This window comes from Rhipicephalus microplus, chromosome 5 (assembly GCF_043290135.1).
Source record: "Rhipicephalus microplus isolate Deutch F79 chromosome 5, USDA_Rmic, whole genome shotgun sequence".
Classification (NCBI taxonomy): Eukaryota; Metazoa; Arthropoda; class Arachnida; order Ixodida; family Ixodidae; genus Rhipicephalus; species Rhipicephalus microplus.
The window spans coordinates 23,440,154-23,463,600 of record NC_134704.1 but is presented as its reverse complement, the minus strand read 5'-3'; the positions used below and the strand labels follow the sequence as shown (position 1 = coordinate 23,463,600).

General features: G+C 47.1%; 1 protein-coding gene across 1 annotated transcript in view; it reads right to left on the bottom strand.

The window, feature by feature from the left end:
• The window catches only part of Hcf (Host cell factor), a 77,965-nt gene extending 58,215 nt beyond the window's left edge, over positions 1 to 19,750 (bottom strand). Inside the window, exons 1-5 of the mRNA XM_037424741.2 lie at positions 19,573 to 19,750; positions 16,058 to 16,370; positions 14,395 to 15,059; positions 13,041 to 13,253; positions 6,372 to 6,452 (exon numbers count right to left, since the gene is read on the bottom strand). Coding sequence (XP_037280638.2) covers positions 6,372 to 6,452; positions 13,041 to 13,253; positions 14,395 to 15,059; positions 16,058 to 16,370; positions 19,573 to 19,732 — 1,432 coding nt within the window. The 5' untranslated portion in view covers positions 19,733 to 19,750. The remainder of the gene's footprint in view (positions 1 to 6,371; positions 6,453 to 13,040; positions 13,254 to 14,394; positions 15,060 to 16,057; positions 16,371 to 19,572) is intronic.
• Between the last annotated feature and the right edge of the window lie 3,697 nt (positions 19,751 to 23,447).

The following is a 23,447-nucleotide window of genomic DNA, read 5'->3' as shown; positions in this document are numbered from 1 at the left end:
AACTGTACACTCAATTTTAATTTTAGAAAAGCAGCACACCCACAGAGTGAATGAAAACTTATTTACACTATCATTCTGCTAGTCCTACAGTTCTTTATCAGTGGGCCCCAAGATGCCTGACTCAGCAACGTATCATATTCTGCATTTTCTTAATGGTTTGAAAACTAATGCAAACATGGTTATGGCCCTTGCTTGTCCCAGACACTTTGCCAGTTAGTACGAGGTTTCCAAAATTTCTGAATACCTTTGCATTCTGTTGTAGATGCATTTCACTGCATTGCATTCCATTTGCAACCACTGGTTTCGGCACATTCATAGTCGAATCTCATTAATTCGAACACACTTAAGTCAAACTCACGATGAGGTCCCGTCAAAGCTACGTGTATTCCAATTGGCAAAAACGCCCGGTGCAATGATTAATTCGAACATACCGTGCTACGAAAATGCCCTCAGCACCCCGCCCAATCCTGCGTGAGCACCTCGGACACAGCAACGCTGCGCGCAAAGGAAAGAAAGGGCTGCGGTGGAATGTTTGCTCTCTCTCAAATGCCGATCTACGACAAGTCTGTGCCAAGCTTCTGTCTTTTCCGTCCCTGCCACGTAAAGACCCTTCTCCTTTCAACGCCGCACATGGAGAGAGGGAAAAAAAAGGAAAAGCTGTCCTGGGGTTGCATGAATGTGTGGTTGAAGGAAAGGAATAAGACACTATGTTCTGCAGCCCTTGCCCTTTGTGGGAGCACGGCTCTGCGCCTTCAGGACAGGGGAGGGGGGTTCCTCAAGCGCCGGTGCCACGCTTCCCCCTTGTCCGTCCCTGCCACGTAACCCTTCTCCTTTCAACAATGCGCGCGAGAAGAAAAAAAAAAGCTGCCGTGGAGTGTTGGTTTTTTCCTTCCTCCATGGTTTTCTCTCAAATGCCGATCTGCTTCTCTCTGCCTGGATGCGCTCCTCCTTTCTGGTCACATGCTGGCCACGCTGCGGCTGTGTAGCTACGCAAAAGTTTTTGTCGTCTTTAGAGAGCGTCGGCGCTGGACACCGCACGCTACTTCTTTTGCTAGGAGAATGCTGAAGCCGAAGTAGAAATGCTTTGCCAGCTGCGTGCAAGATTGATTGACTCGCTGCAAGGCAAACGTTCGCAAACGCTTATCACCAATTACAGTTAAACTTGGATATAACGAAATTGATGAATTCCCCGGGAAAATTTGTTATAATGAGGATTTCGTTATATGCAGGTTCGGCCCGAAAATTCAAAAAATAAACAAAAGGAGGACTGAAGGCAGAGGTAACCAAGAACACTTATTTTACAGTAAAAAACTGCAATATTATTGCGACAGCAATTGTATGGACATTCTGGCAAGTTTTTGCAGTCACCGCCATGTTCCGTAACATGCCCCCACGCATCGCATCGTAACTTTCACGATGGGTAAAAGCACGCAAGCGCTGCTGAAGCAGAGATCAAAAGAGTCGGCACACCCCGTGTTGCCTGGAAACTGCATAGGATAACATTTCTCGGGTGTTAGAACTGCCATCGATTGCTCAAACAGAAAGTAAACCACCCGTCTTGAACGAGCACTTGTCCCTGGAGCGGCCGTATTTGCTCACACCAGCGTTTTTTACAAGTTCTGCGATATCGGATCCAAAAGAGTTGGCTGCCAGCCTGATTTCTTATAACATTACAATTTTTGTTATCACATTCATAGCATTGCATTCAAAGCACCGTCGTGTCACCAGAACTGATTGGCTATTCGTGAAAGCTGCCAGACTGTGAAATTGCGGCGCGACACAAGACAGAAGCGCGTTACGAGCTGACCTTCGAAGATATGTCGTCACTGTGGTCCCGGAGAGTTTCCATCAGCGCCTAATCTGACATCCCCGTGGTGGTGAGGACACGGTCGTCCGAAACTAGGAAGTCACAATTTCGCCGCAAGCGCGGAGCAATGAATGTGATAGCAACAACTTTGAATGTAATGTTGAAAACGGCAAGCAGATCGAAACGTGCAGCGCATGGCTCACGCATGAATGACACACACACAGGACGAGAACGAACTAACAACGCTTATGGCTCGACACTTAACACGCTGTTAAACAAAAACGAGGCACATCACAAGTGCAGATATGAGTGCCAACTAACAAGTGCCCCAGGTAATTTTGCTAATGTGCTGTCTTTGAAAAGCGCACTCTTTTCGCAGACAGCGCCTGCCCAGCGAGCGAAGGGATCTTTGTGCGCCGGGCAACTAAGCGCAACCGTTCTGGTCAAAGTCCAAGGTGCCCAACTTTCCCCACAGTGACTTTCCCCACCGAAAGATAAGCGCACCCATCCCAACTCATTCCCTGGGCAAAGTACATGTTGGAGATGAGCACAGGAAGGTGCCCACCGAAAGATAAGCGCACCCATCCCAACTCAATCATGGGGCAAGTTACGCTTTGGAGACAAGCGCACGTCATCGCATTGTGAGGAGCTCCAGGGTGCCCAGCGCCGGCAGCTTTTTTTTTTCTTTCTTGAGTTTCCATATATATATATATATATATATATATATATATATATATATATACACGTACACACAGTGGAACTTCGATTATACGACTTTCAGGGGACCACGCAAAATCGTCGTATAATCAGGGTGTGGTATAATCGAAAAAACAAGAATATAGGCAGTGATGGTCATTGTTGCCCCACAACAGTTGTCACATAATGCGTAAGAAAGTCCGCGGCACAAATCTACGCTGCTCCGATAAAGGTAGATTAAATTACTTGAAAAAAATGACGACCACACATTTTATCGGAGGTGTGAACAAATCTTTATTCTCACCTTTTAATAAAATCTCTGATTTTTTTTCTGCGAGTTTGCCCAGCCACGATGCATCAGCTTTCTTTCGAGAGCTGCAACATCTGGCAGCAAGTTGCCGATCTCGTTGCGTGCGCAAATAAACCGCCGAATGTTGTCGACGTAACGCAACAAGTCCGTGTACGTCGGAACGGACGCACTAGCCTCTGCAGTGTCATCCATCTCTTCCTCGTCGGAGTTCCCGCAGTGTCAGGACGCACATTCGATAATGTCATCCAGCGACACTGCACTGCACACTGCAACGTCGTCGTCGGCACCATCATAGTCCGCGAAGGATTCAGGCAGCTCGAGGTTGGCGAAGTCTGGTTCGTCGTCAACAGGCACTGCAGCTTCACTGGTAGAACAAGCACCACTTCTATTAAAACCGCAGTGCCTGAAGCAGTTGACAATGGTTTCTGGCGTGATAGCGTTCCGTGCACTAGCAATGTAGTGCATTGCATCAAGCACAGAAAGCTTCTTATCCAACTGCTTGCATTCCATGCCCGCCAGCCGACGCTGCACCAGAAACTTCAGATATTTCTGCGTCATGCACTTGATGACGCCGGCGTCAAGTGGCTGCAGCTGGCTAGTGAAGTTGGGGGGCAGAAATGTAACTTTCACATTTCTCAAATGCGATGTATCTAATGGATGGCATGGCACATTGCCAAGCAGAAGAAAATTCTGTTTTTAGCCCCCATTTTTGAGTCCAGCTGCTGCAGATATGTTGAAAACATAGCAGCCGTCATCCAGGCTTTCCTGTTGCATGTACTGGCACGGCAGCCTTTTCAAATTCTTGAAGCATCGCGGCTTCCCAAACTTGCCGATCACGAGGGCAGGAAGCTTTTCTGAGCAGTCTTCATAAGTGCAAAGCAATACAGTAAGACGCTCTTTGCTTCGCTTACCCCCGCGACGGCTCTCTCCTTTGAATGTTAATGTCTGCTCTGGCTGCATATTATAAAATAATCCAGTTTCGTCCGCGTTGAGCAAGTCGGACGGCTTGTATTGCCGTATCAGTTCCGGCAGCAATGCAGTCCGTTTTTCGACAGTGTCGGAGCTGACTGACGAACTTTCTCCACAGCAGCGGCTGTACACAACACTGCGTTTTTTAAAGCGATACAACCAGCCATTGGAGGCTTTAAAGTCATCAATGCCGCAGCGCAATGCAACTGTCTCCGCCTTCTTCAAAATTGCGCCATCCACGGCCATTCCTGAACTGCGGGCCTGACGCAACGACTCAACGAGGGCCGTCTCCATGGCAGCATATTTGCCATCTTTCGCGGCCTTCCTGTTCAGGCCGAACTTTGCCGCATTTAGTAGGATGCTGTCCTTCTTTGCGAGGATTGTTTTCAGCGACGACTCGGGAATGTTCAGGTCGCGGGAAATGCTGGCCTTTGTTGCTCCGCTCCGCTTCTACGCCTCCTCGATTATGCGAAGCTTTTCTGCAAGCGTCAGCGATTTTCGGTTCCGCGACGTTGCGAGATGCAGCACTCGCGACCAAGAATTCGAAAGATTCCTCGCACACCAATGTCCGAATACTGAAAATTGTGCGCGTAGACGCAGCAGCTGCGGCGCACAACCCACCGATGAGGCAAACGCGTGAAGGAATGGCTGAAAGGCAACAAGGCAGTGGGCCCATTCGATTCTTGCAAGCACGTACGTCTGCGCAAGCTCCAACCAGTCGCGAGGGGCTAAAACTCCCCTGCCCTCTGATAGCTAGACAGCAGCTAGTTCTGGTTCCCGCAGCTGTCCCAAACGTTGACAGGCTCAACAATCGCCGTTCAACACGTCCGGTACAATGATGCGAAATCTAGTGAAAGTTATCGCAGACTAGAAAGCGAGCTTGAAATTATCTGCCATGTTACCTGCTCACAGCTGTCACTACAAAACCACCCAAAAGAAGGCAGAAAACAAAACAAAAAGAAGGCCCCAACGAAAGTGCGCAGTGCAATGTGACTAAGCAAAACGAATGGGCTCCGGCTAGCTCTGGAGAACGTTGGCTCTGGCTAGCTATGGCCGACAGCGTGTCGGAAAATTGAAGAGGTCCTGTGGTGGCAGCGCGGTTAGTGTGCTAGAACATGCGGAGGAATGAACTCGGTTCCTCGGTTTTCCGACTTTTTTTTTTTCATCCGGCCGCAGTGTGCTTGCGTGGCAGCCTGCGTGCGTCATCGTAGTTTTTTTTTTTTTTTCTCGGACAGTCCAGCTAAGCGTCGTACGAGGCGGGGCCGGCATAAAGCTTCGTAGAATTGAGGTTTTCAATACATTAGTTCTATGGGGGCTTTGCCGGGACCAAGGCAATTCGTCGTAAAACGCAGGCCGTCTCAGGACCGGGGGACGTATAATCGACTGTATATATATATATATATATATATATATATATATATATATATATATATACCCGGTGAATAGTGGCGGTGGCGAAAAAAATTGTAAAAAAAAAAGCTGAACGTCGCCGGGGCCACCATGCGCGCAGTGAAACTGCACGCGCGCGCGGCGTCGAAAACCAAGAGCGAAGGACACGGACACCGCGGAAAACTATTCCGTAAAGCGCCCTCCACAGGCAACGCGGCCCACTAACTAAAAGCGTAGCACTGCTTTTTATTTGGGGTTGGAGTGTGTGCGTGTGTGGGGGGGGGGGGGGGTGCACACCAGCGCATGCGCCCACGGCGGTGAGAACGGCGGCCACGCTGGCTCGCGGTGTGCAGCCGCCTGCCCGCCTCGCGCGCATCTGCACGCAATGACAAGCGCTCACTCTCGTCTTGTGCACCGTGCGTGCCGCCGTCGCTTCGCAGTTGCGGAAAATGCACGCACGTACCAAAACGCGGAGCAAAGTTTCTAGATCTTCGTGGGGAAAATTCGTTATATCAAGGCTGTTTCGCGCTGTTACTTTGTTACATAGAGGTCGCAAATACATGTGCTTCTATGGAGCGACGACGAGGAATTGAAAAACTTCATTATATCGAGGAATTCATTATATGGAGGTTTCTTATAAGCAGGTTAAATTGTACTTCAATTAATGACGGGCGTCCTGTGATTTGTGAATAAATGTAAGTCTTCTGAAACTTCCCCTCGTGTGTTAGCTCAATGCGCAGGCGCCACTGCATGGAGAGCCCTCTGTTTACTTAGCTTTCATTAATTCAAACTTCTTTTAATTCAAACACATTTTCGGGCCCTTCCGAGTTCGAATTATCGAGATTCGAATGTAATTAGCTTCAGTTTACAAACCGATACATTCCAATCGGCAACCTGCACGAAAATGTACTCTGTCATCATCTCAGTGATAATAGTGGCAAAGGAGTTGACAACTCCACGAATTTGGTTTCACTTACCATACCATGCCTTTGACCTGCATTAATGGAAGGCACCCAGTAGAACAGAGGGAATACTGTACACAAAAGTTCCTACTGTAAGTGCTAAGTAGCCTTCTTTTCTACAGAATCTAAAACAAGACCACGCTTATTAAGAAATGTGAAGAGGAATGCCTCCAAAATAATTTTTTGATGCAATCTATAAACCTTGACAAGGCATACTTTTTTATAAGAAAATGATCACCTCGTAGGCCAGATGCTAATGACGCAGCTGCCGGTACGCGGATGGCTGAGCCCTGGGGAGGAGTCTGCGGCTGGGCCATACCTGCAACACAGTAAACACAACACCAAGTCTCCCACGCACATTCCCATAACAAGATGAAGCTGCAAAGAAAATGCATATCATTTTTTCAAAAACGAAAGCGCAGCAGCTTGAGAATATAAGGCTTGTGGACAAACTTAGCACCAGCCTTTATCACACACGCACAAAAAAGAAAAATGCGGTTGCCATCTTGCCATTGGTGGTGGAATAAAACTTTCTTCTGCTACTGGACAACATGTGAAGCTGACATGGAGAATTTTGTGCATCAGGAGTATTCTGGCTTTGTAAAAATTTGATGCTAAAGGTCCGTTTCCCAATTCCCTCTTTGTGGGGCTGCTCAAGATACTGACAAACACTAGAAAGAAGATGCAGAGCCCTTGCCGCCCAAAAGTTCTATCATTCCAGCGACTGTAGGTGGCGCAACAGTAGGTCAAAATGGCAGACAGGATGAGAATGAGGCGATCTCCAAGTGTGGGCATCTTGACTAGGAAAAGACGTCGGGCCCTCTAGGTTTTGCCACAGACCATACATTCCCTCGCTAAAGATACGCAGATATGTTTGAATGAAGGTAAAGCAATTGGTCACACCATTTGCCCGGCTGCTAAATAAAGAAGAAGGTGTGGCTTTTCGCATGCCGCCGCAGTGGCGCCTCGGACCTGTAGTTCACCTCGGGCCCACTCTGCATCACACAAACTTGCACACTCGGCAGGCATCAGGTACAATCCACAAAATCACTTGGAGGGTATTTAGAAGAACGGGAACGAACTTATCGTGCTACAAATGCAATCACATAAACACCAAGCCGGATATAATTAAATTTACAAATTCCAGGAGACATTCTTTATAAAGAGGGTTTTGTTCTATGCAGGTTCGGTGCAATAATTAAAAAATAAAAGCAGAATTTTAACAAAACCAGAACTGAAAGCAGAGCAAACCCAGAACAGTTATTTAGTGATAAAAAAACTGCATTACCGTATTTACTCGATTCTACCGCGCCCTCGATTGTAACGCGCACCCGATTTCCACCGCGAAAAAAAAAAAAAAAAAAACCTAAGACATCGATTGCAACGCGCACCCATTTTTTTTTGCTGGCCCGCACGATCACACCACTCGAGAAAACGATTCCTTTCGGGATTGTCTTCCATTTAAATATGAGGTACGGGCGAAGCTTGTGCCCATCTGACGTGTAACAGAGCATTGCCGTCACTGTAGTTTTACCGTGGACCGATGTCAGCACGCGAACTTGCTTCGCCCCCTTCTTCTCGACAGTTGTGGTGCCAGGCATGTCGAAGTAAAGAGGCGTCTGATCGGCATTCCAGATTTGCCCAAGCAGGTAGCCGTTGTTGCGCCGCAAGTTTAGGACGAACCTCTGAAAACTGTAAAGCTTTTCATCGTACTTCTCCGCAAAAGTTTTCGCATATGCATGTTCCCCTTCGGAGGGAAGAGCCTTTCCTCTTCATATAGTTAATTAGCCAGCACCTGCTCGCTTTAAACAGGCTCCACATTAGACTTTTTTCTAAGACTAATTGCATAGCCCGCACTTGGAGCAGTTCTGTCGTCATGGGCCGCTGTGCCACTCGCTCCTCGAGCACATACTCGCGGAGCAGCTCTTCAATTTGCGGAAACCGACCCTGCTGTGGTTCACTGAAGCCTTTGCGTGAAGCTTTGCTGTCGACAATCTTCTGCTTTTGTTTCCGCCGGTCCCGCACGCACGTTTCGAGAAGGACCGCGATGCAGCCCGATTTCCGTCCGTTTCTACACACTTTTAAAAGCGGCCTCGTGGTGCACTCGAGTTTTTGGAGTCGGCCCTTCCACGTCGTCGATGCTAATGCACTACTAGATGACGAACTCCTCAGCACACGTAAGTGCCGCACATGGTAAACACATAGGCAGAAATAGCCGACGCACCATGCCGACGCACGTAGGGAGCGGCCATTTTGGATTTGCGATGGCAATAGATTGACCGTAGTTTTTTTGTTCGTACTCGATTCTAACGCGCATGCGATTTATGAACTCGCTTAACCGGAAAAAAGGTGCGCGTTAGATTCGAGTAATTACGGTATTATTGTGATAGAAATTATATGGACGCTCTCTGCTGGTTTTTGCCTTCGCCGCCATGTTCCATGAAAAGTCCAAATTGATAGCATTACCCCGTGCATCGTAACTTTTACAAGCGGGTAAAAGGGCGCAAGCGCTGCCGAAGCAGAGAACAAATGAGCACGCCCATTTATCGCCTGGAGGGCGCATATAACAACATCCCCCCGCATGTTGAAACCAACGTCGAATGCTCAAACAGAAAGGAAACGACCCGCCTTGAACGAGCATAAAACAACGCAGGGGAGGGGAGGGGGGGTCATTTGAGTAGCATGTTATCTTGGCAAGCATTATCGCGCTTTCAGCGCTTCGCGACTGTGTGAAAAGAGCACCTTCCTTAAGCGGCCGTATTTGCTTACACCAGCATTTTCCGCGATATCGGATCTAAAAGAGTTGGCTGCCAGTCGTACTTCGTATAACATTACACTTTGTTGCTATCGCATCCACTGCACTGCATTCAATGCGCCGTCGTGTTGTTTCTCGAGCTAATCACGAAAACTATGGTCCCACAAACTCGCGGCGTGGCGCAAGATAGAAGCAACCGTGGTCTCTGTTTCTATCAGTGCGTAATCTGGCATCTCCTGGCTAGGGACAAAAGAAGAAAAACAAAGAGCAAAGCTGAACGTCGTCGGAGGCCACACTAAGCGCAGACCATGCTAGCACGGATGTATGGCGCCGAAAACGAAGAACAAGCGACACGGATACCGCAAAAAACCATTCGGTAAAGTGCCCTCCATATGAAGCGTGGCCCCACGTATGTGACGCTAACTAAAAGCGTGGCACTGCCAACTTTTTTGGTTTGGTGGGAGAAGGGGCACATCCGCGCATGCGTCCACGGTGACAATAACGATAACAGCGCCAGCTTGTGGGGCGCAGGCTTGCCTGCCCGCCTCATGCGCAATCACGAGTGCTCGCTCTCGCCTGCTGCTCCAAGCGCGCAGCCACCGCTTCGCGCTTCAGCGGCGAAGTGCCCGCGGAAGACGCATGCTCGTACCAAATCCGGGGCGAACTTCCTAGATTGTCCGTGGGGAAAATTTGTTATATCAAGGTTGTTTTCCACTGTTACTTTGTTACATAGAGGTCACAAATACATGTGCTTCTATGGAGTAACTGCTTGGAATAGAAAAATTTCGTTATATAGAGGAATTCATTACATGGAGGTGCGTTATAAGCCGGTTTAACTGTATATTACAGACTGTACAAGAACACTCCGAGGTCTTGAATATGCACCACTAGTGTGTAGCCACAATCCTTTGAACGTTTCTCAAATATTTCTGTTCCAGCAAACACTTGAACACCAGCGCTGATCGTCATCCCGGCAACTCTCAACAAAACAGTGCACGGATGGTGTCATCACTCGATTCTTTACGATCAACTGACCGCACTACGACTCGAACCATTCGACATCATAACTTCTTGGCCGAGTTCGCCACTCGCCCTGCCCTCTATCACCTCTGATTAAATCCTTCCAGGTTTCCCAAATATTTCAATATGATTGTTCGGCATGTAGCATGTACCACAGCGACAGTTAGGGTACAGTAGCTAGGGGAAAGGAACTCGTCTCGCTGGTTCGTCTACAGAAGTAGTCGACCCGCCCAACTACAATGTCCCGCATTCTCCCAATCTGCACGGGCGTTAGTCTGTGGCGTGTGTAGAGGGTAAGGGCATGCCCTGGACGCCTTCCGATACTTTTGGCGATGTACACCCGTTCAGGGGAACGGTCGCGCTAGCTTGATGTTTGCTGTCCTCTGGAAACAGCAGAGCTCGCGCGTTTAAGCGCTTGTTTGTGAGAGGAAAAAAAAGACGCTATTACAAATACAGTCGAAGCCGTTCATAATGAACTCGAAAGTGCCGCGATAAATCGCCGTAATATCAGTAATTTGTTGTATATTGACCCGCCCATAAAAACGTCCACTTAATGGCCAAACCATTTTTTTTTTTCTTGTGCATTTTTATTCAAAAGTGCGAAGAACAGTCCCTCCGCTGACAAGTTAGGCCTTTTCGTGTGTTAAACAACACCCGTTTGCTCCCGAGTGAATTCAACCCCGTTCGCAATGAACTCTCGCTATTCCACTGAAGACTGGTACGCTAAAGGCAGCATGACGCGCTTGACCGCCGTTACTATGCGGAGAAGCTATCTGCAGATGATTGAGATAAGATTGCCGGCGGTAAGTCAAAATGGCCCGTTCATCGCCACCGGCTACCGCGCAACCGCTCTTCTCTAAAGCTTATCCATTAACGCACTGCCACAACCGTGCCGAAGTCGTTATTACTAATCGTCCGATCCCCGCAATAGCTGAAATCTTTTGCAACTCATTGTGGTGTCGAAGAGTTGAGCGTCGCAGTGAAAGTTATCGCTTCTCCCATTTATGGCTTCTTGGTTCGAAGGCATTGTTGGTTAATCGGTGGTTGTAGATGCCAAGAACGCAAGTTTGCTGTGCGAAAGCTGACCACAAGTCCTTATGCTGCCTCCTATTTCTTTTTTTTTTCCCCTCACTTCCAGTCTACCGGCGAAGAAACAACTGGAAAGTGAGAAACCTAGCTCGCAAAGTCTGAAGTCTGCATGCGATGCTCGCTGCAATCTACGGTATCTTCGTCGCAAGTAAACAGCAGCGGGGCACACGCGATTAACCACCTATGTCGTGCTTCAAATGCCTGTAACATTTTTTTTTCGCATCCTACGCACCATATTTTTACCGCCAATGTTCGTTGTAAATGTATGAGGCTTTAAAAAATGTTTCCTGTATATAGACTCGGTTTCAAAGAGTAGCATAGGAAAATTGTTAGCGCACTGAAATATGGTCATTTTAACCGATGGATCGTTACATCTGGGATCATAACACCGTATTTACTCACGTAATCCACGCACTCGCATAATTCTCACCCCCCCCCCCCCATCGCCCAACAAAAACATGATTTTTTTTTCCTCGAGTAATTATCGCACCCCCGAAAATTGCCGCAATAACATTGTCTGCTCGTTCCAGCCGTTGATGATGATAGCGCACGCCATCTCTTAACCATCAGGGGTGCTACAATTGCACGGAAATTCAATCCAATCCAAGCCAAAGCGGCAATTACGTGCTGCAGCGTGTTTTGTATGTTGTGTCGGTAATCTTGTCACGTTACGGGGCAATACTGAAGCTACACGGCTGCTTGTTGAAAGTGATTGATCGTGCACTAAAAACGGCAACGGGGCCACCGGTAGGCCCTTCGGAGTCAACGAGTTTTGTGTTCGCTACTGGCGACGGCAGCTGAAAGCCACCAAGACGCGTTGGGCCCGCCGTGTGCTTAATACTGGGATTGATGGTAAACTTTATCTCTTCAGATGGAAACTGCGGACAATTCTGTTAAATAGCCATCAGCTACCAATAGCCATCAGAGCAATACTGACATCCTACGCTTACCTTTCGAGGGCTCCTGTTGAGCGACGAACGCTACCGCTCGCCCACAAGCTTTGCGTATGGCGTTCCAATTGCCGACTATTTGCTTGCACTTTTTTGTCTCAAATAAATCTTGCCTTGTGTTGAACCTCTGCTTTTATTGTTGAGGTCAATTTTAATTAGTACTTCTCAAAGCTTGCTGTTAGATGCTGGTGTGAGAATCTCGATTTGCAGCCACTTCGTTTTTTTTTTTCTTGCTCTACATTTTCGTGGAAAGCTTTCCCCGCGTAATTCTCGCACCCCCCCAACTCTGCGCCCGTTTTCCATCAAGAAAAGTGCAAGAATTATTCGAGTAAATACGGTAAGTGGGTTGGACTGTAATACACTTCCTGACAGCGTATGTCGCAGGGGAATACGTGGTCATGGGCCCGCCGCAGTTTTGATGCCTGAAGGTGCACCCATGACTACCACAAGACTGAACACCGAGCTGCGTCGCAGATTGTTATCACCGTGTGCCAGCTTCTGAGGCAGGCCTTGTGGTGCCACCTGCGTCACTGAAATAACCGAATAGCGTTAGATGGAAGGCTGATCAGACATGTTAGCCAGGAGGAGAGTTAATTTAATGTCCCAAAAACAAAACATTGTGGCTTAGAAGAGTCAGTGTAGCGCAGGACTTCAGATCTAGCTTGAGCACTCGGGTTTAACCTACACTCAAGTGTTCTTGCATTCTACTGTACATGAAATGAAACTCTAGACGGAATGTGATCAGCACAGCACCAAGACCCCATAACAAGTCCGTCTTTTTGGTGTAGTAGCTCTCCACCGATACGCAGATGGCAGTGTAAGAACCAAGTGGCAGCTCAGAATGACATCAAAGCAAACATGTTTTGCAAAAATTTTCCGAGGCGAGGAAGCTTTACAAAAAGAAATGGTCATGTTAAGGCCAATTGTTACCAAGACAGCTTCCCTGGTATATGCTACTCAATGACATAAATTTAGCGTCAAAGTTAAATTTTACTGCAGTTGATCATTAATCAAGTTGGTTGCGAATTTATATATTCACAAATTTTTTCTCAACTAGCTGCACTTTCAAATCCAAGTACACCAGTACACCCACCAGGGGCTCGAACTGGGCGCAACTGGGTTGGTGTGACTATCTTGGGGCTCGCAACGGGAGTCGCAGCGGGAGGCGTAGATGGGGCAGCTGTAGCAGCAGGAACAGCAGGTGGTGGTGTAGCCACCGGCTGCGCCGGTGGTGCCACGGGAGGTGGTGGCACCGTGTTGGTCGGTGGCACATCGTAACGCTGTAGCTGCAGCACGTAGGCGTCCGCTGCAAAGGAAGCAATGAAACCACTGTGGTCGGGCTGCCTATATCGAAAGGGTGTATACCACATTTACCCGAACGTAACACACATTTTTACAAGGACATGGTTTCTATCTTCCCATATGGAATATTGCAATGCTGCTTGTGCAATAAAATCAAATTAAGAATAAAACAAAATTATGTTGACAGTGTCATAACATACCACACAAAAGCCACATCATTACCACTGCAACACGACAAAGACACTCCATGAGCAAGTTTCGTAAATGTGGCCGTGGGTTCATATTCTGCTCAACTTCAACCTTCAACAGTATTCTCGGTCAGTTCGAAGATACTATCCCTTTCAAAAAATTGACTCAGCACAGGATGCTTTGGATATGCCAACACATCCAATTTTGTTGCACAAGATCATGCGAGATGGGTATCAAGCTGAGCATTGCAACAATATTGAAAACTAAATGGACAATAGATTTGAAAGCACATCTAGACTCCAGTGTTTACAGTATAAACTTGCCTTATCTATGTAATGCAGTCAGAGAAAAAAGCATTGGCACAAGAAAGGATTACAAAAACGGCCATCAGTGGGGCTAGTCATTTCTGACTAGCCCCACTGATGACCGTTCACTTTTCAGCACCTTCAAGCGATGTAACACACAAAAGAAGGCAGAACTGAATATTCCATTTCTCGGCCATTAGAGAATTAGGTGCCTAAAACAAAAATAATAAGCTCATTCTTGTGAACACAGGCTTGTCAGAGCAAAACACTAATAAAAAGTGGAAAGTGGGTGGCCAATGCCCCTTTTATCAACATCAACAAAGTGTGACACCGTGGGTCTTGAAAGCGCATCTCAAGTTGGGCCTTTAAAAGGTATAGTCTTGCATGCCAGATTATTCACTCATGCGAATAAGTTTGAGGACATTTCTTGAACTACAGCAACCAAAATATGAAAAAAAATGTATCTCATAATTTGCAACAGAATGAGAAATACTTATGCAACATTTTGGGAGATGAAACTGAGTAAAATGGAAGTAGGACCTTCCTTCTACAAGGGCTCTAAAAAATATACTAGTCTACATTACTCTGTACTCCACTTTGCCATTCTTTAAACTAACCTCACAACAAAGGAAACCTTCAAACAAGTCCAACCTGTGGGCACGGTTCCCCAGCAGACCTCCAGGGTAGCCGTGGAGGCGCGCACAAGCTGTACCCTAGTTGGCGGCGGCGGCTTTTCGGTCTCCAGGTACCAAAGGTCCTTACAACAGACCTGGTTGTTCCACGCCTTGCGGTACCCGTCCCGACCACTCCAGATGTACAGGCGAGAGTTGATGGCCACTGAGCAGTGGCCCGCTCGTGCGCGCGGCACGGCTTCCTCGAACACCTCCATGGCCAGCGGCTCCCATGCCATAGTGTCCAAATTGAGTGAGGCCAGGGTGTTGGTACACTTCCACTCCTTTTCGTGCGTCGACGCCTTGTTCTCGTCCATCACCAGCGGCACCCACCCGCCAAAAACGAACATGCGCTGGCCAATCAGTGTGGCAGAGTGGAGGCTCCGAGGCAGCGGAGCCACACCGCCTACCTGCGGTTTGCTCCAGCTCATCGAGTCCACATCCAGCTGCCAAAGGTCACCCAGGCGACAGCCGCTCATGCCACCATAAACGATGAGCCGCGGCTGTCGCCCCTCCCGACTTTGATAGGCTACCGCCGTGTGAGACTCTCGCGGGGGAGGGGGCTGCCCGAACACCTGTGGCACGTCCCACGCCATTGAGCTCGAAAACGGCCGAAGCTCCAACGTGTATAAGTCATTCAAGTACCTGCATGTAGAGTTGTAACATGGCCGCTTTCAGATAGGCATATGCACCCACCTACACAGATTGCAGCCACCACAATCTTGCGTGTGACAGGTATGATTGCATAAGATAAAACTTAGCCCCAACTGATCGACAAAGATGAGAGAAGGCCTGCATAAGAATAAAAATCCTTTAAGTGACCGCAGCTCTTGATGCAAGGTGCTTCACATAAATTATGGCGCAACTCACACTACTTGCAGCAGCCAAGCTATTTATACAAACCTTGACCGCTTGAGATGCTATGTACACAATTGTGTACACCACTTGTTCTTGCTATTTGCATCAAGAAGATGCTGAGAAAGAGCGAGATATATAGAGTTTTACATGAATTGACCCTGCTGCATAGTAAATTAGTGTTCATTATCTTGATTTTTCAGTGTACCGTTGCATATGGTATCTTTTTTTTTAAGGCAGTACCATGTTCTACGAGCCGTGCAACGTGTAGTATTCTGCAAGTAACGGGAAAAGCAGAATTTTTTTTTCTGCCCAAAATGGACATAAGCAAAAATGAATTTGCATTATATTCTTACCCCGCGATTTTGTTCTGTTTATGCTGAAAGCAAGCATCAATGACTTCAGGGTAAAGAGTTATTTAATTACAAATTTATTAGGATGAGTTACCATAACACACATACATTCAAAAGATTTTTCATTATTCTTGTTGCAACAAAATATTGAGTGCTTTGAAGTAACCGTGTAATGATTTCACACATTTACGGACAGTTCTTCATAGGTGGCATTTGAAAAGGATAAAAAATGCTTCAAGAACTTTCTTAGCAACAATCAAAGGCTTATTATTGTTATAATTTACTATAGTAATGATAAACCAATTTTCACCCTACTAGCACTGGCATAATTATTAAGCAAGTGAACCCGCTGTAACAATGTTTCACAACAGCCTCATAATCTCCCAATACTGGCTCCATCCATGAGTTCCGTTCAACATGAGGAGCATCCCTCACCGAGGGATGTTGTTCTTGGGGTCATCACTGTCATTGGCCAGCCCGCCAAAGAGGAAGGCTTTGTTGCCGATGAGTGTGAAGCTGTGTCCCAGGCGCGGGCACGGGGGCCCCGGGGCACCCCGGGGCGGCCGCGGTTTAAGCCGCTTCCACTCCCATCGGCTGGCCTGCAGCTCGTACAGCTCGTTGGAGTACTTGCCGTACTCCACCATGCCACCGAAAACCAGCAGTCGCGTTCCATCGCACACAAACCCATAGGCAGCACAGCCCGGAGGAATGTCTCCTTTGACCGGTGGCACAAACCACTGGTTAGTAGCTGCAAGCACAGACACAAAAGCCACCACAGTCAAAAACAATTTTCACTCGGGTATAAGACTGCCTTAGAAAAAAAAAAGAGAGAAAAGATTGAAAGGAGGGCGCATGAAGTCATAGAAGTGAAACTAGAAGAAGCACAGCACATGACGATGTCATGGAATGACTACACTCAGCCTAGCTTTCCAAAATATACAACTGGTGTGACGTTGATGCCCGAGGACCCCTACCAAACTTGAACGAGGCAATGAATGAATACCCCCTCGTACAAGATGATGTCTGTATCACAATAGGGAGCTTGCATGAACGGCGGCGACGCTATGCACGCTGGGTAGGCAGCCATTTTTTTGTCAGAGGCGGCTGGGGAGTGCAGCAGCGCAGTCGTGTTTCCAGGCGTTAGCGTAACTTACAAGCATGATCGAGTGCTTAGGCGAGGCAGATCTAACTCCAGGAAGCGTCGAGCACGATGTCAGCCTCACCAGAAGACTACACCGCAGCGCTACCTCTGGAAAGCCGACTGTGTAAGTGACGCGGAGTTGTGGCCATGCATCAACAGCTGCGATATTTATAAATTTCTCGTTCGAGAACGAGTTTGAAAACCCGGGAGCAGATCAAGTCCAGAAAGGCCCTGAAGGGTCACAACTTTTTGAAGAGTGGCCGAGTGCGGGAGCCGTGAGTGAAGAAAGTTGCCGCCGACACCGTGGTCGTCGTCGCTCAAGTAAGAAGTATTAAATTACTTGATTTTGCCATAGATGCTAATGTTTGTTTCTGTTCTGATTAAATTCTCAGTGTGTTCACAAGGCCCTCATCGACATTTAATGTACAGTAATTCCAGTATTTTTCTGTTGTGCTTGTGCACAATGCACAACAAAATGCAGTACACCACTGCAGCTCATGTCTCTGTAAAGTTGGCTTTCCCTTTCCAATTTTTTTTTTTTGTCGTGTATGAGGTCGCTCAACACATGACCATGTATTTTGCAACTTAATCCTTTCATTGACTCTCGAAAAATCCTAGAGGAGCAGCTGCTGTAACTTAGTGAGCGAGTGAATAAGTTTGTTGAGTTCCCGCAGGTTTCCAAGCTGGGTTCTCGCCTAGGAGCTGGCCGAGATATCGCATCTACCGGCGGTTTTCTTGTCCTGCTGGATCGCAGATTTCGTGGTCTAATCCCAGGCTGAGCAGGGTGACCTTCTAAAGCACCCGAAAGTAATTGGAAGCAGTGTCCCTAGTTCTGCCAATTAGTGATGGAAACTCCTAGAGAATATGCGCTAGTGTGGCCCTAAAATAGTGCAGCACTTGCAAAAGTCTGTCGTATACAAATCAAGGTGCAAGTGATTCATAATGATGGGATTAGTGTAGCAAGCTGTTTGTCGTTGCTGCCACTGAACAGAGCGGGCCCAGTTGAGATTGGGTTGGGTGATATTCCTGTGCCTGAATTTCGTAGTGCCCAGGAATATATCTGAATTTCTTCAATCTCCCCCCCCCCTCTCGCGTTGATCAACAGGGTGACATTCGAGACAGATGAAGCTTCAAACCTTGAGCCCCATTGTGCGGCACCTCGTCAATAATGGCCTCCATGTGGTTGATGGGTGTGCGGGCAAAAAACCAGGAACCACTGCATTTTTTCTGCTAAAACCTCAAAACGTAAGTGGTCAAGAGTAACACCAGTAACATAACAGCAGATGACCATTTAAAGTTACCCCAAGGCCGCTTCCTTATGCCACCCTAATATTACACCATTTAAACTGAAGCCAGAACTGTTCAACTGCTCATTCTGGCAATATTTCAAAAAATAAGCTCGATAACTAATCATGACGTATTTAACTTGTGAAAACTGAAAGAATTAAATGCACTAGTTCTTAATCATGCAAACATTTATCCATATATTGCTGTGGTGCAATTTGTGTGAGCCCTAATTTTTACATTCCACATTTTCCCATGCATAAAAACTTTTTTTACACGCACCCGAAGTTTCTGTAAGCAAATAATGATGCGCACCATTCAGATTGTCCGAATTTTGGCGTTCCACAGACCAGTTTCTTTCTCATCGTCAGTTTACAAATAACCTAAATTTTGGCGGATCTGAAACTGCCAGAAAGCAGTGTCCATGAAAGCGAAAGGGAATTGATGAAATTGAAACGCTTGAAGTCACCCTAGATCGTTCGAACACCATCGGAGATCAGCAACAGAGAGCGTCTTCAACGTGCACACCATGGTTTGCAGCTCAAGACTACCACATATCGCTGAACTTCAAAAATATAACGAAACTGTACGGCGGGATTACGCAATGGGCGACATAAACCCAGCGAACACATCAAATACGAACCACTGAAGAGCTCCGAGTAAAGTTATAACGGGCACTGCGATCGGAACGATCTTAAGCTATGCTTTGGCTTCTAAAGTTTCAGAAACCGAAAATAACTGCGGCACGTAGAAATGGCAACACTGTTGCTGCAAAAACAAAAAAGGCGCCGCAAAGAATCCGGCGGCAGCGCACCAGCCACCAGCAGAGGCGCCGCGTACGATCTGACGCGGCTTAGGCCTAACCGGCGCATAGGAGCGACGACTAGCACAGAGCAGGAACACATTCAGACGCCCCTACACTACCGCTTTCACTCAGCGTTTCACAGAAGTCGACGAAACTTAAAGGTGACGTACGCGTTCTTAACAGTACGCCGATGGTGCGAAAACAACGCTATATATTCCAAACTTCCGTCAACTAGCGCGCGCGCACTGCGCCCGCCATGGTAGCGAACATAGTACAAACAGACGCCATCTTGGGAGAAGTTCTCAGGACCGCCTAACACAATCGGCTCGCACTTTTGCTGTTCACCGCAGATCGCGAAGACAACGCAAAGCAACAACGCCCGGGGCATCGCGGCCAACATCGAGCCGGTCCGATAATTTTTTCTTCACAGCACTCGACGAAAACTGCACGAAACGTTTTCTCATGACACTCATAGGGCGCCGCCATGTTGGATATGACGCCGAAAGTGCGTTACGATCAGCGTCAGATCGTTCATTAGCGAGCAGTCAAGGATCGCAACGCGCGCAAAGCAACTTTATATGCTTCCCTGACCACTATGCAATAAAACGAAGGGTGCCGAGAACAATCACGGCTCGTGCGGTTCCAACTCCTGCACCCATAGACAATACACGGCGCCATGTTAGCAAGCTGCACGGAAGCCGAGCCCGCCAAAGTTCTTACATGTGTTGTAGACGTGAAGTTCATCCACTATCCCTTCGTTGCCACCGCCGAACACGATCATTAAATCTTTGATAGCAACAGCTCGGTGACCATGACGAGGCCTTGGCGCTGGTCCTGTTGTATTTGTAACGCGCTTCCACTTCAATATGGGTGCCGCCATCTTGAATCATACCCACAATGCTAGTGTAGAAACCGAAGATGCCCGGATGATAAACAACATTCAATATCAGGGTAGAAACACATAACCAACAAAATTTGTGCACCGGAACACTTACAAAAAATGTAAAACATTTTTCGTGATTATTTCATGCGATCTGCTTTGCAGTTACTTGAAGTTTTATTTCCCATTTTGGTGGGACGACATTTTCAGCCACTCCTGGCTCGACCAAACAGTTGGTGCGCTACCGCGCTGACAGCGGCAACTGGCACATGCAGGGAGTGTATGGAGAGAAGGGGAGAACACTGCAGGCATTCGCGCAGTTCAGAGAGCTCAGAAAAACTTTCACTCTCCTGGTCGTGGTTGCGCAAAGCAGCATTTAATTGATAGGTACAGCCGTTAAAGCTCTGCAGGCTACTCTAGGAAATACAGGCTGTGTCTGCATACTGCCAGGTTGCGTGTGTTGGCTGGTGGGAGTGGCCGATTGTTCTCGGATACCCTGCTCTGAAAACTTTTCTGTCCCGTGTCGGCATTCTGCATTCGCAACAGTGCATCCATTTCGCTCACATGTGCATTCGCACTGAATGAATGAGGGAAAAAAAAAAAAAAAGGCTTCTTCTTAACGAAACTGCGACGTAGGCTAAGATAGCGAATTCTAAGGATTTGCTGCATGAACCCATTGCGCCCGTTTGAAGTTTGTGGGCGTCACCCCCCCTCGCTATCGTCCCTCGAGCAAGAAAAAAAAAAGAAACAGTGCTTTTGCGGAGTTGCGCTTTGAACGTGAGCGATTAGATCGAAGCGCAACAGTTACATTATTAAGCACAAGGAATAAAAATGTGCACCAATTCGGACTTGGAGGATCTGTTACCAAAAGATTGCGGGCGTTTGACTCGGGTACGTGTTTGTTTCTATGGTTAAAGTTTATGCAACGAAAAAAGCGTCACCGCCGTTCGCAGCCTAATTCTTGCTACTCAGAATGCGAATGCACGAGGAGAACAGGAGGTTCTTTCATTTTCAAATCTTCATATACTGATGCGCATGTACGGGTAATAAAGCAACGCAAGTGCATAACTGGGAAACGAAACATATTCGTGGTGTAAGAAATTGGATATTTATTCCAAAAAAGTAGATAATAGGAACGTGCAAGGTTTGTACAAACTGGCTATACAGACGACGATTTAATTTATCAGGAAATTCTTTTTCATCTCTTGGAATACGGGATCGCTATAGACCATCCGCTCATCGAATCATCAGTCCTGTGTTCAGCTAGTACGCATGATTCAGCGTGTAAATCAGCAAAAAAAAAAAAAATCTGACAGCAATATATTTTCTTTGTCGACAATATTGCGTAAGACAAAGCATAAAATTGATTGTAGATGTTCTGTGGAAAAATGAGATTACCGCAGCCGCGTTCTGAGTCGTCGCGAGCTTCTAAAAGGTGCCCTTAATTTTCTCTCCGAAAATATTACTGGGAAACCGAACTCTTTCGTGGCATTTTTAAAATTGGTGAGGGTCAATTGATCGCTTCCTAGACGTCATTCAAAGTGCTGACGCGGAAAAAGAAAAAAAGAAGTATCTAAAGGTTAGATTCATTCGCTGTCACTGCATCATATGCAGTTTATATAATCAAAGTTCAGTGAATGGGCAACGTACGACTGCCACGTGCTGCGTTCCTCAGTCAGACGAACTTTTATTTACTGCGTTGCCCGTGACAATTTTTAGTTTCGATCTTGCTCCAAAATTTTGCGGTTGGTTTTCTTATTTGTGAGACAAATTTTCAGGTAGTGTTTCCTCACAAGGAAACAAAGCTGCCAGAATATTAATAGCAGAATGTTCAGAATGCTAAATAGCAGCGTGTTAAATAACGGCGACTTCATTAATGCAAGATTTCTCTTGCTTGCAAATGGTACGTACCGCGCATATTGTCAGTGGCCTCGGAAGTGACCAATGTGGAGAGGGGGAAGGTTTGACCTCACAAATAATATAGCGCAGAGGAACAAGAAATTTAACATAAACACAATATCTAAGAATAAGTCAGCTTCGTGCCTTAGTGCGTGAAACCTGCAGGATGCTGATGACCTCTGATGGATGGCGCTCACCCACAGAGGGGGATGGGCCAAGAACCGGGCGGCAGGATACTTAAATGAAACTATATTGAAAATGAAGCCAATCTGAAAAAGTAGTTTAAAAATAATACTACCAAAAAAAACAAAAATGTTTGCTGAGCAAGCGGTCAAACCATCTCTTGTTTTTGATAGACATAGCTACGAATTATAAACTATAGATCTGACAAGGTTAGGGTTAGGCTTCACTAGCTCGGTAATCTTTTAGTTGCGTTGATGTAATCAAACACAGTGGAGCACCTGCAGGAAGTGCGGAGCTGGACGTACTGCCTGGTTTCTTTCTTCTTTTTGTCTGTGTTTATTTCTATTTTTTTCTTCGGCCTTTTTTATTTCTCGCTGCAACTGTTTTTTTTTTCTTTAGCTCTGATTTTCTTTGTTCTCTGCCTGTCCTTGTTTTTCTTTCTCTCTTTCCCACAATCCATAATTGTTCTCTCACTCACCTGAGTTATCGCGTCCCGCGACGAACAAATCGGCGCACGTGTTCTTCTAGCCTCGAGCAGAACCGCTCTGTGAGCGGAACATCTAGATGTTCTGTGGCGGAACATGGTGCAGAAAGCACACGGAGGAAGCTCCGTGAGAAAACACGTGCACGTTTGTGATGATGATAGCTTCCGCTATTAAAATGATGATGACGATAGTCTTCCGCTAATAATACAACGCCGCAGAAGAGAAAGGGCAATCTTACTATACTGTTTCAGACCGCAGTGGTGAAAATGTAGTTACAACAGCTAAGATGCACCATTTCCCCCTTTCAATGTTTTGTCTCCGTGTCGTCGTTCTGTTCTCGCGCTATGACTCTCTTCGCATTTCGATCGAGCCGGCCGATCTTTGCGGTCAAATCAACATCAACAGTGTGCAGCACTTCCTGTGCTGTGTCCAGCACTGTGGTGTGCCGGGATATGCGTGTGGCTGCGCGAGCCAACGTTGCTAGAATTTTCTAGTAACGTTGGCGCGAGCTAGCTAACGCCTGCGCGATCGCAACTGCCCCATCGCACCCGCATCGACTCGGTGCCAGCTGTGGGGAAGCTTTACGATAGGGGCAGTGCGATGCGCTGATCACGCAAACCCTAAGCGCCCACTTCTATTTTGAGTTCACAGCTAGCGCTCGATGCAATTGCGTGTCCTGTAATATTTGTGCAGCATGCAAGTCTATCGTCGTGCGTGCTATTGTTTAGATGCCTACACAACGTAATGCTCGCGTTTTATTAGCCGCAAAAAGTTTTGTGTTAACGTTCGGTTACCGATTAAATCAAGACCGGCGACATCTCACCACAAAAAGGTGCTCAAGACAGCGCGGTGGTAAAACACCTGGACATGCGCAGCCTGGAAGAAGCTCTATTCCTTAGCCAGCATAACCACACTTACCCCCATATTCAAATACTTCCTTGACTTTAACTTGCCATCGCCTTCAATGCAGCACAAACACGTTTCGAACGCACTCCCGCATGCGGTGCCAAGGCGGAACAAATGCGTTTCAAACGCCCTGCATTGATGGCGGGGGCAAGTCAAGGAGCGTTTCTGAATACAGGGCTTAGGCTTTTCTCGGAACATCACGGCGACGGTGACAACCCACCTAGGATGCTCAAATAGTGGCT